The 13,302-nt window shown below is 36.1% G+C and overlaps 1 protein-coding gene across 4 annotated transcripts; it reads left to right on the top strand.

The window, feature by feature from the left end:
* The first annotated feature begins 254 nt into the window (after window positions 1–254).
* On the top strand, window positions 255–11,377 carry LOC137812333 (putative LRR receptor-like serine/threonine-protein kinase At5g10290). 4 transcript variants are annotated; one of them, XM_068614267.1, is made up of 12 exons: window positions 255–592; window positions 1,824–1,957; window positions 2,225–2,357; window positions 2,503–2,574; window positions 3,049–3,192; window positions 3,313–3,384; window positions 3,478–3,543; window positions 8,391–8,461; window positions 8,563–8,706; window positions 9,077–9,418; window positions 10,032–10,426; window positions 10,868–11,377. In XM_068614267.1, the coding sequence occupies exons 2-12, from the start codon at window positions 1,879–1,881 to the stop codon at window positions 11,180–11,182; spliced, it is 1,833 nt and encodes a 610-aa protein (XP_068470368.1). In that variant the 5' UTR covers window positions 255–592; window positions 1,824–1,878; the 3' UTR covers window positions 11,183–11,377. The 4 variants fall into 4 exon arrangements, with proteins under 4 accessions (XP_068470368.1, XP_068470371.1, XP_068470370.1 ...); XM_068614270.2 differs by having other exon boundaries at window positions 304–1,566; XM_068614269.1 differs by lacking the exon at window positions 255–592 and adding an exon at window positions 601–775.
* Window positions 11,378–13,302: the final 1,925 nt, after the last annotated feature.

The following is a 13,302-nucleotide window of genomic DNA, read 5'->3' as shown; positions in this document are numbered from 1 at the left end:
ATCTGATTTGGGTTGGATAAGATTATAAATGGTCTCTTTTAAGAGAAGAATAACCAGTTTGACTAGATCCTACAAGGAATTCATTTTATTCCATAGTGTTACAGTGTTAATTAATCTCTCAACAGCAAAAGAACATGGTATCATAATCTTCTTAAAGCATTGATTTTTTGATTAGGAGAGAATAGTTATTTATACACATGCATGGGGCCAGCAGAGACATGTGGAATTAAATAAGGGGGTGACATTTTCAAAGCATTGAAACTCCAATTGGAAAGGAGCTACCAAGAGACACAAGTGCAGAGAGAGAGAGAACCAATAATGATGCCAACTTGCTTAAAGAGTTGAGTTGTGTTGTGTGTGTTGTGTTGTGCTGTGTTGTGTGAGTGAGTGTGAGACAGATAGTCTAAGTGTAGTAAAGTAAAGTAGTAGAAGAAGTAGGAAAAGGCAAAAATGAATTATTACAAAGGTTTGGCTTAAAACTGACCAAAGAGAAAGAAAGGAAGAAAGAAGGAAGAAAGAAGGGATAGAAGGTTCTGTTCCAGATTTGGTGTCACACCGCTAGTTTTGCCCATTCTGCCAGCAATGTATTTATGTATATATCTCACTCTCTTCTCTTCTCTTCTGTTTTGTTTTGTTTAGTTACTTGTCTTTCTCTTTCACCATACTTTTAACGCTTCGCCACTACTCAACTTTCCCTTTCTCTAACCATCTTTCCTTCTATTCTCTTCACTGCAACTGCAACTTCACCATCCATGATCTACTACCGGCTATTCCGGTACCAGATTCCGATTTTCAGTCTTCTCTTTTATTTTTTATTCTGTCTCTTTTCTAGTTTTGTTGCTGTGTATGTACTGTTTAGTGTTGTTCTGCTTTTGCCCAAGCCTTTTGTTCTTTACCCATCTTTCGTTATATACGCGTTCTTTTGTCCCTCTGCGCGCGCGATTTGGTCGGGGCCTAGTCGATTTCATTTATCCCTTCTCTTCTTTTTTCCGCTGTCTAATTGAACTTTATGGATTTTTTCTTCTCTTTTTTTAGGGAGTGTTTTTGTTTGGGGCTGCTCCCGTTTACATCAGTGCTTTGTTGTTGTGACTTTTGTTTGAGTTTTTAGTGTTGCTGGAGTGTTTTAATTTATTTTTTTATGAATAAAATCCTGCACGGTTCTTTAAATGGGACTTTGGTTTTTTATTTTTTTTCTGTACTTCTCTTTTTAGATAAAATTACAAGGTCGCTTAATTGGTTGTGTTTGTTGTGTTTCTGCGTTTTCTTAATAGATGAAGTTTCGGTGCTTAGCAATTGAGTCTTATTTGTACTTCCACTCCTTAGGATGAAATTGTGATTGTCCTTCCACTTAACTGGGTGGGTGACTAGACAAGGGAAAAAATGTCAATTAACAACTAGATTGGTTGTCACGTGCAGAGTGGTTGATTTTCTAGATTATTTTTTTTCATTTTAGAGGGTGAGATCTGTGAGTTAGTGAAACAGATAGTTTAGCTGTGACTATCCAGGTCTGCACATTTGAGTTGCAATAAGACTTGGTCTATGTACAGAACAGAAGGAAATGATAAGGTTATGTTTTTTCCCCCTTGGAATTAAACACTAAATAGATTTCCTTGTCTTCGGGTTACCCATTTTTGCATGGCTAGGAAAAGTACTCTTTCTATTTCCTAAAAACAGGCTTAACTTCATGGTTGATCTTATTTTGTTCTGCAATAAATCTATTTTCATTATTCTAGTAATTTGTTCTGTATTGTTTATCTTTGTATGGCATTTGCTGTTGTTTTCCAATTTCACAGCTTAATTGTTTTGATGATTTTGCTTTGCAGAGATGGAGGTTGCTACTATGCTAATTGATTATCACGGACATTGTGTCTGTGGTTGATGCCAGTAGAAATGGGCTTCTTTTTTGTGTTATTGCTATTGGGTTGCTTATGTTCTTTTGTGTTTCCTGACATGCAAGGTACAATCTTCTGTTCTTATGAACGCACTAGAAAAGCATATATGCTATGTAAAAGTTAACTTCTATGCTTACATACATTGAATTTCTTTTATCTGAATAAACAAGCTTTTCAACTTTAATTTCCAATTTATTTATGAGGAATAAATAAATAAATACAACTATTTATTGAAAGAATTGAATGGATGCCTCTTATTTTTCCAAAACTCCCGTGGTTTTGGGCTTTTGGTCTAGGTTCTAGTAGATATGTAATGTTCTTGTTCATTTCAGGAGATGCACTATTTGCATTGAAGATATCATTGAATGCTTCAGCTCACCAGCTTACTGACTGGAATCAAAATCAAGTGAATCCTTGTACTTGGTCACGTGTTTACTGTGACTCAAACAACAATGTCATTCAAGTGTAAGATATTTTCTGTTGTTGTTTTGTTTTAATTATTTGATTTGCTGAAGATGTTGGCTATCATTATTCATTGTTGAAATTATATATTTCACATTTTCATATCTTTAATTTTTTGCTTTCTGTATATAAAATTTCTTGGTTGCAGGTCACTAGCATATATGGGATTCACAGGATACTTGACCCCAAGAATAGGAGTTCTAAAATATGTCACAGCTCTGTAAGGATAATTTTGGCATTCTACTCTCTTAATTTTTTGTAATGGGGAGTTGTGATGCATAGTGATACAGTTCATCAGATGCGTAGAAAATAACTTAAGTCTTATACGTGTATATATATAATTTCACATTAAGTTATTTTATATGCATCTGATGAATTGTATCACTATCTCAGTGAATGTTGTGATTTTGATGCATATTCTTGTAAAGTATTGGTATTTTTGATATATTTTTTCGTTGGGATTAATTTTCTTTTTTTAAATTAAGTTATTGAGGCCCTCTAGTGATCACGAGCTTATACTTCGTGTATTGCAAACATTAAATTTCAATAGGGGGAGGGTTGTGGCGTGAAGTAGTTCATGTTTTTGTTTTATTACATGTTTTCATGGGAATGATTTTTTCTTTTAAATACTTACCATTAACAACAAAAGGCAAAATTTAAATGTAAGAATTGATGGATATTGTACTTGTATTAGTTCTTTGCAAGGGAATGGCATCACTGGCAACATACCAAAAGAGATAGGAAACATGACAAGCTTGTGCAGGTTGGATTTGGAAATCAATAAATTAACTGGAGAAATACCTTCTTCCCTTGGTAATCTTAAAAAGCTTCAGTTCTTGTAAGTATGACATTCTTTTTTGCTAGGTTCTATGGATATATAATGCACCTTGTTAGGCCTTTTCATGTATTTTTGTGTGTGTAATTTTTATAAGTGTCTTTTTATTTGTCCTCCAACCAGAACATTGAGTCAAAACAATCTGAGTGGGACTATTCCTGAATCACTTGCCACTCTTCCAATCTTGATCAATGTGTACGTCAAATAATGGTTTCTATAACTTTGCTGTTTAAAGTGTATTTCATTACTTTAGTATCTGATCGATTATTCTAACTTCTCTTTTTGCAGTATGCTAGATTCAAATAATCTGAATGGCAAAATCCCAGAGCGGTTATTTGAGGTTTCTAAATACAAGTATGGATGATAAAGCCACAAAATTAGTATATGATGCATTTAAATCGCCAATTGAACTTGTTTTTCTATCCCTGGCTGCAAGGATAGTGTCTTCACATGCAACTCTTGGTGACACAAGTCCAAAGAGAGATATAGAATTTCATTTAACAATTACTAACGTAATCGAATCAAGGAGTAGTAGTGATTCTGTGTATTGTGCTTAATTAATCAGTGAAACAGTAAGGGAAAGCTATGAGAAGAACAATCTGTATGGTGTTATGGAATTTGGGAATTTCATAACACGAGAAAAAAGCTGAAACAACCGGCTGTCACATAAAAGAAACAGAAATTTCAGAAATAAAGCCGAATGCAGAGAATATCCCAAAAGGGCCAAGAGAGAAAAAGAGATAAATTACATCATTCACACTTTTTTCATTTAGCAATTCCCCTTTTATAATCACGTGGTCCCCCACGTGAAATCTCAGTGCAGAATTGACTATTCATTTCCTTCCACTTTTGCGGTTGTCCACTTTTACCTCCCTCTTTGCCATGTGTCCACTCGGTCCCATGATTCTTGCTTGCCCACTGTCCACAACTACTTCTATTTCTGTAGCCTCTTTTACTCCCTTCATAACATTTCTTCCCCCATGGAAATCATCAACCTTGTTGATAAGGTTGAAGTTAAGATACTCAGTTTGCAAAGTGAGCACATCTTCCCGAGTAGTTTTGTAGATATCCAACCCTTCCCATTGAACAAGTACTTAAGGTATATGTTGATCCTCGTGCAAAATAACTCTGGATTGTAATGCCTTGAGCAGTTGGATAACCAGACCAATCTCATTGGTTAGAAGTGGCAGAGGCTGGTATTGCTGCTGATGTTTAAAGAAACATGGAAAACTGGATGGGTCTTTGCTGTAGGGGGCAATGATAATTTGTAAGCAACAGGTCCAATCCTTTGTCTTACTGGGAAAGGACCAAAGTAATGAAGGCCTAGCTTATGATTTTTGTGAAGAGCTACTGAATGCTGCCAATATGGTTAGAGTTTAACTAGCACTAGGTCTCCCCCTTGGAACTCTATTGAACTCGTTTTTTATCTGCATATTTCTTCATCAGATTCTATGCTTTTATCAAATTATGCTTAAGACATAACAGTACCTGATCACGATGCAACAACTTTTCTTGCAATGAAGGGGGTTCAGGGGCATCCCTCACATATTTAGGAAGATTAGGAGGGTCTCTCCCATAAACTGGTTCGAATGGTATCGTGCCAATACTGGTTTGGAAGGAAGCATTACTACCAGTATTCTACCCATGGCAACTTCTTACTCCAAACCTTCATATCATCAACTGTGAAGCATCATAACTACATCTCCAGACATCTATTAAGAGCTTCAGACTGACCATCAGATTGTGGATGGTAGGCGGTACTCATATTTAAGGTAGTGCTACTTAGCTTAAGTTGCTGCCAAAATTTACTTGTAAAGACTCTGTCACGGTCTGATACTATTGACTTTGGTATCCCATGCAACTTCACTATGGTTTTCATAAATACCTTAGTTACTTGCTTGAATAATCTGCCTTAAGTGTAGAAAAATGCGCATATTTAGAGAGACGATTGATGACAACCATGATGACAGTGAACCCATAAGATGGGGGCAGAGCAACAATAAAATCCATGGCTAAATCTTCCTAAATCTGTTGAGGGATAGGGAGGGGTTGTAATAGTTCCGCAGGTAAAGTAGTGGACAATTTGGCTTGTTGGCAGATCAAACATTGTTGGTCATAGGATTTCATATCTCCGGCATACCCTGCTATTAAAACTGGGCAGCAACCCTTGCTGATGCGCTTGCAATGCCTGAGTGACCACCTATTGAAGAGCTATGGCACTCCTCCAAGATAGTTTGAATCAAGAGATGTTGGGCCACTACCACAAGTCTTTGTTTCCTTAACAACAACTGATTTTGAATGGTATAATGAGGACTTGGGGGTTGCCTTCACTGCATAGTCTTGTAATACCTGAGAATTTTGGATTAGAAGCCACGACATCATGCAGGCTTGTGATGAGATCCCACTTGGCTTAGAAAAAGCCATGAAACAAGCTCTGGATAGTGCATCGGCAGTGAGGTTCTGCTTGCCATGATGTTTGTACTCGATGGTTAAATCTACTCCAACAACCTGTGCAGCCAAGCTTGATGTCTGGAAGTATGAATAGCTTGTTCCATGAGTCATTTTATGATTTTTTGATTGGTCCTTATAATGAATTTATGTTCAAGTAGGTAGTGCTGAAACTTGGCAATGGCCTTGTTGATTGCACAAAATTCTTGGTATATGCAGATTGCTTTTCCATTTGTGGTGACAATTTCTTTGAAAAGAAAGCAATTGGATATTATGATTGGCTAATAACTGCACCAATGGCTGTCCTTGGTGCATCGGTTTCCAAAATGAATGGTTTGGAGAAGTCCGGCAGTACCAAAACAGGAGCCTCAGTGATGGCTTTCTTGAGGTTATCAAAAGCAAGAGTGGTTTGAGAATCCCGATGGAAATTAGCCAATCGGTTAAGGGCGCAGCTATGGAAGCATAACCCTTAATAAACTAGTGATAATACCTGGTCAATCCTAACAATCCATGCAATTGCTTCGCTGTTGTTGGGATTTTCCAATCCAATACTGCCTTCACCTTGTTTTGGTCCATCGAGACAACCTTACCTGAGACAATATGACCTAGGTATTCCACCTCCTGGAGACCATAATGGCACTTGGATAATTTGGCAAATAGATGGTGTTGTTGTAAAGTCCGGAGTACAACTTCCAAGTGGTGTAATTGAAGTGACCAAGAGGCAATATAAATCAATATATCGTTCAAAAATACCAATACTGATTTTCTCAACAACCCTTGTAATACACAATTCATCAAGCTTTGGATAGTAATGAGGGTGTTTGTGAGCCCAAACAACATAATGAGCCATTCATAATAGCCTTGATGAGTTCAAAAAGCTGTCTTGAATCTATCCTCCGGTGCCACCAAAATTTGATGATATCCTGAAGATCAACCTTGGAGAAGTATTGAGCACCACACAGTTCATCGAGTAACGCATCAATTAGTGTTGTAGTTTTCCTCAAAAAGTTTGGCTACGGACACAACTTTAAGAACAGAGTTTGGTGATTGAACTGACACATCTTTTCAAATTTCATATTTGAGAGCACTAAAAGAACAATCCAGTAAGGCATCTACTGTAAGCCCCATTACGTGATTAGCCAAAGCAGTGAACTCTATGTAATAATCATCGACAGATTCCAATTGTGACAGTTTAAACAGAGCAGATCTTGGGCATTCACAGGGAGAAGGACCGAATTTGAGTCTAATGCCTTAGTAAAACCTTCCTAAGACTGGAAAGGGTTCTTTTGGATCATCTGAAATCTAGGTACTACATCTTTCTCTAAATGAATTGCAACAATAGTAAGGTCTTGGAGCTCAGGAGTGGAGTAATACCCAAAAAATTGCTCAGCCTTGAATATCCATTACAGAAAATTCGTACTGTCAAATTTAGGGAAATCAAGCTTAATATTCTGTACCTGAAATGGTGGGTTGTGAGGGTTTTCAAAGCTGACTTTTGAGTTCGGACCAACAAGTGTATTCTGCTTGGAAAAATCATTGATTGCCAACTCGACCTTCTTAAAGCATTTGATATAACTGAGATTGTGTTTCTTCGTGAGGTCCAGGATTTTCTTTATGTTGCGTCAAGCTCTTCGAGATGTGTGTTTTCGGCCATGGTGGGTATGAAAGCACCAAATGTAACATGCTTAGTTAATCAATGAAGCAGTAAGGAAAATATGAGCAGAACAGTCTACAGGATTATGGAATTTTGGAATTTCATAACATGAGAAAAAGCTGAAATAAGAAGCTATCAGCCCTTACAAAAAAGGAACGGAAATTTCAGAAATAAAAAAGGTCAGAGAATATCCCAAAAGGGCCAAGAGAGAGAAAGAAACAAATTACATCATCCAGACCTTTTTCAGTTAGCAATTTCCCTTTTATAATCAAGTGGTCCCCCACACGAAATCTTTCAGTGCAGAATTGACTATTCTTTTCCTTCTACTTTTGTGTTTGTCCTTGTTATCTCCGTCTTTGCCGTGTGTCCACTGGATCCCACAATCCCCACTTGCTGACTACCTGCAGCTGCTTCTATTTGTGGAGCCTCTTGTACTCCCTTCATAACATTCTATTGGTCGTTTCTGGTTCCACTTCTTTATCTGCATTTGAAAGATCTTGTCAAATGCTTTTCAACAAACTTAATTTAGTTCTTGTAGCTTGACTACTTCCATGTTTCCAACATCTAGGAAATAAATTGATTGGACACTAGATTAGTGTTGTTGAATCACAGATGTTGGAGTGTTTTATATTCCCATTGTTAAGGAAGTGTAGAAGGAAATGGGAAGAATACCTTGTCATCTGTAGGCCTTTTGATCCCGAAGAATGGACAACTTTTTGCAATGATATTTTCTGCAACAAGTTGATATAAAGTGAGAATAAAGGGGTAGTGAGTATTGAACTCTCAACCACTTGGTCAAAGTGGATCGAATACCATGTTAAGGAACTCTATAAGTGCAGCAAATAGTAGCAATAATGATAGAAGAAATGCTTAATTATATTGTTTTGCGGTGTGTTTAAAATACAGAACTTTTACCTTTTATGTTATAAATTTGAAACTGTTTTTGTCCCCCCTTTTATCTGATGGGAGCACATGGCATGTTGCATGGAGTCCTTGGATAGAATATTATTTGAATTTATGTGCATGAGATGCTTTGCCATTTTTAACATATAATTTTTGCCATTACATTTCACTCTTTTAACTGTGCTCATTATTGCAGTTTCACTGAAAATAATTTGGATTGTGGTGTGAATTATCATCAACTTTGCGAATCTTATAATGCAGATCAAGGTTACTTGATTTGAACATTTATTCCATCCTTTTGATGTGCTTGTTATCTCTTTCTTACTCCCTCTCGACAAGCTGAATACTTATTTACCTACTCTTGTCAGGTTCATCACACAAACAGAAAACTGGCCTTGTAGTTGGAATTGTTATAGGGTTAGTTGTTATCCTTTTCCTTGGTGGTCTGATGTTCTTTTGGTGCAAGGGTAGACACAAGGGCTACAGGCGTGAAGTTTTTGTAGATGTTGCAGGTTTGAGTTTCTTTTTTAGATTGCAATGTTATTGTATTAGGCTTCTCTTAAACAAAATGATCATTAAAACTAAATATTGGAATATATCCATCATCTGTATTACTCTAAACCTTTCATTTTGAGTGAATGTGGGGATATGATCAAATTTTGGTGTGATAGAAGAGAATTTACTGGTTGAATCTATTCTGTATTCTTTTAACTGTGAATGCTTGTTGAAATAGAGTAATAGCTACATTAAAAATCAGTTGGTGCAAATTTTCTCCTTTTTAAAAATTCCGAATTTCTAACTATAAAATATTATATATATGTAGGTGTGTGTGTGTATATATATTTATATTTTGATCACTATTGATTTTTCTTGTTTCATCAGGGGAAGTTGATAGGAGAATTGCATTTGGTCAGCTAAAACGATTTGCATGGAGAGAACTACAGATAGCTACAGACAACTTCAGTGAGAAGAATGTTTTAGGACAGGGAGGCTCTGGAACGGTTTATAAAGGTGTTCTTGCTGATAACACCAAAGTTGCTGTCAAAAGGTTAACTGATTATGAAAGTCCTGGGGGAGATGCAACCTTTCAGCGTGAGGTTGAGATGATAAGTGTAGCTGTGCATAAGAACCTGTTACGGTTGATTGGGTTTTGTACTACCCCGACGGAGCGCCTCTTAGTTTATCCCTTTATGCAGAACTTAAGTGTTGCCTATCGACTTCGAGGTAACAAGTTACAAAGCATTTTTGGCATCACTGGTATGCTAGGTATTAAATTTGATTTTCTGCAATAAAGAAAGTACTATTTACTTTTGTAACTGGAGCTGTATGGCCGTTCAGATTTCACATTATTGAATATCATCACAATAAGTTCTTATTTTGTTTCAGTCATATTATTATTTTAAACATTTTAGAAATTCACTGGGTGAATATAGCTTGCAAATATTTTTGCAGGTTTTCACTTGTTTTGTGAATGCAAGTGTAGTTTGAGTCTTTAACTCTATCTGTATGTGGTCTGTTTAAAAGAAAAATATTTTGTTACAAATTACTTTTATGTGAGGACTTAAAAATAAAACAAGATGTGAAAAGTGTCACATGTGTTTCATCACTATAACGCTGCCATCACGCTGACGGATACTAATGCTATTTTAAATATTGAGCTTTATAACCTGTACATAATAAGCATAAATAACATACATTAAATGATTAACAATATAAATATGTTTTTTGTATACTTTATTTGATGTGTTTTGGTAGGTTGGATTTCCATATTTTTTGGTCTATGTGTACAATCTGGCTTTTTTACCATTGATGTTTTACTAAGTGAATACTGATGCAGAACTCAAACCTGGTGAACCTGTTCTGGACTGGCCTACTAGAAAACGAGTGGCCCTGGGAACGGCCCGAGGCTTAGAATATCTTCATGAGCATTGCAATCCTAAGATTATTCATCGGGATGTGAAGGCAGCTAATGTATTACTAGATGAAGATTTTGAAGCTGTTGTTGGTGATTTTGGCTTGGCAAAGTTAGTTGATGTTCGAAAAACCAACGTGACAACTCAAGTTCGTGGGACAATGGGCCACATAGCTCCAGAATATTTGTCCACTGGAAAATCTTCAGAAAGGACTGATCTTTTTGGATATGGGATTATGCTATTGGAGCTTGTTACAGGTCAACGAGCAATTGACTTTTCACGATTAGAAGAGGAAGATGATGTGCTGTTACTTGACCATGTAAGATCTCTTTCTAACATCATAGCCTCCTTATTTGATGTGTTTTTGGGTTTGTTTCTCGTTTGTGTGTAGCATGCTTTATATCTTGTGACTCTTGGGTAACTTGGTGAGTGATGGTGTTTAAGGATCAGCCGATCATAGTTGCTCGACCTAAAGAGTATATCATTATCCCTCTTGACATGAGTAATCGCTGTAGTGAGCCAAGGAAGTTCGTGTGGCTATAACTGTACATCTGCATTTTGATTTAGGTTGGAATAAGTTGATGTGTTTTACTTATATGATAATGTTGATGAAGAAAAGCTAAACTACAGAGTTTTGTAGCGTTCTGCCGTAGTGTACATGTTGCTTGTGTTCATTATTCAAAAACCGAAATGTACCATTATTGCTTTATATTTGTTGGTTAGTTGATTACTGTTTTTATTTTATTTTTGTGTTCTACAGGTTAAGAAATTAGAACGGGAGAAAAAACTAGATGCCATTGTTGATCGCAACCTAAATAAAAATTACAACAATCAAGAGGTAGAAATGATGATAAAAGTTGCATTGCTCTGTACGCAAGCAACACCAGAGGACCGTCCACCAATGTCTGAGGTCGTGAGAATGCTTGAAGGAGAAGGATTGGCTGAAAGGTGGGAGGAATGGCAGCATGTAGAGGTCAATCGGAGGCAAGAATACGAGAGATTACAAAGAAGATTTGATTGGGGAGAAGATTCGGTCTATAATCAAGATGCCATTGAGTTGTCTGGTGGGAGATGAGATTATCTATAAATTTAAAACATTTATGTTGTATGGTGTACCTCAATATCCTTTTTTTGATAGGTTAAGCTTCATTAGAAATGTGATTTTTCTTGTTTTCCAATTGTAAAGAAAGGGGAAAATAGCTGTAAAAATTTTGATGTTCCAAGGAACTTGTTTTTTGTTTCCGGATAAATAAGGAGTTTATTAGAAAAATCTGTTGGTGAGATCTCAGTTGTTATCCCATTACAGAGTACCTAACAATTACAACAGTTACATTGCGGCTTTGTATGTGGCTCTTGGTGCGTGTTTGGTTTGCACTTGAAAACTTGCAAACAACGCTAAGATGAGAAGACACAAAACTTGTTTCTCGATTTGGTGTTTTGAAGAGTGCGATTCAAGTGGATTTCCAAACACAGCCAGTTGGATGGTGTTAGAATCTCAAAATTATGCCTATCTTTCAAGTATATAGGCATAATTTTATTTTAGTTTAGTGTGCACTTGCTGAAACTCCTATATTGATGTCCTGATGCATCAGGGATCTCGTACATTATAAAACTGTTTTTTTACCATGTTTTGTAATTGCTAGATGTCTTTCCAGTGAAGGGATTTTGTTCGAATTTTCATCGAAAAAGTTCATTCAAAATATATTAAGGTAATAGGATGTTAATACACATTAGGTCCTAGGACACCTCGGTATGAGTACTGATAGCTATGTATAAAATATATTAAGGTAATATAATTCTAATACACATTAAGTATATCTGCTATGGGGACATCCTTCTCCACACTCAATACTTACTAAATGAACGTTATCTAATCCAATCTCCTCTCAAGTTCCATGCATTTTTTTGTACTCCCACTAATCTCACAAAGTCAAATCTATATCCAATTGAGTTTTCTTGAGATAAATACTTCATTTACTCTACATCTCTACAAAATTTTTAACATATCATAAGTAGATATCATAAGTAGATATAAGTATTATCTAATTTATACCATAGTTATAGTATTATTATAAAAAAATTAGATAATACTTTTGCTCTAATTGCTATTTTTATTCTACTATCTAAAAAAACTATTTCCTTTTTAATTAGATAAGGGTAGATACGAATCCATTTAGAGGGACAGAAAATCAGATAAGGGAAGATTTGATTCCATTGATTATATTATATTAAGATAAAAATTGTTTGTCTTTCTACTTATTCAGAATCACGTGAAGACACAGATCTACCAAGATTTAATGTCAATCTTCTCCAGAAATTTCATGCTTATCATAGACGCTAATTAGGAGGTACAAGATCATTGCAATAATTCATTAATTACTTCAAGTTGCCAATGGAAGAAAGAAAAAGCCATTCCCATTTCTCTCGCTCTATATATCTATATATGTATGTAATATTTATTGCTTCTGGTATCAGAAATTCTACCATTTGTAACTTTTATTTGAAAGAAATTTGTATCCCTAGATGAACATGGTGAACATGCATATTGAATTGGTCTTCCCTCTGAGTGTCAAACTCAAATTATTAATGCTTCTTCCTACTAGGACGTGAACAACATGTGCATGCATCGCTCATAATCATGAACATGCATACTGTTACAAGTGCTCGCAGCTTTGATTCTGTTGACCTCATGCATTTTCTTTTCCTCTTTTCCCCAGACCTATCTACCTTCTCTTGATGATTTGTGAAGGTGACAAAATGTTCTTCATTGTAGTAATCTTCAGCCAGCAAATGGGGTGGTGGATTCTGCTCACAATCTCTGTGCTCCCATTCTTCCATATCCATCGCCAATTGGATATTACTTGCCCCTGCCATCGCCAAAGCCTCCAAAGAAATCAACATTGTTGCTGCACTAGAACTATTTGTTGTTGTTGTTGTTTACTAAGTAGGTATACATTTGCAGTGCCTCATGCTGCACAAAGAGGTGTTGTGACGTGAAGTTATGTGCACAACAACTTATATAGATAATCAAGGACTTGGTACCCTCAATGCATACATTTCACGTGGTTTTATAAAATTGGAATGAAGTGTGGAATGTGGCTATATAGCTTGAAGGTCAAGTTTGATTATGCTGATACATGAGAAGTGTATGTGGATGATGATTGAGGAAGCTAGCCATGCAAGTTGAGCTCCATT

Source organism: Phaseolus vulgaris, chromosome 2, assembly GCF_051622355.1.
Source record: "Phaseolus vulgaris cultivar YP4 chromosome 2, ASM5162235v1, whole genome shotgun sequence".
NCBI classification, from domain to species: Eukaryota; Viridiplantae; Streptophyta; class Magnoliopsida; order Fabales; family Fabaceae; genus Phaseolus; species Phaseolus vulgaris.
Note: the sequence above shows the minus strand (reverse complement) of the source record. Positions and strands in the feature narration are given on the sequence as shown.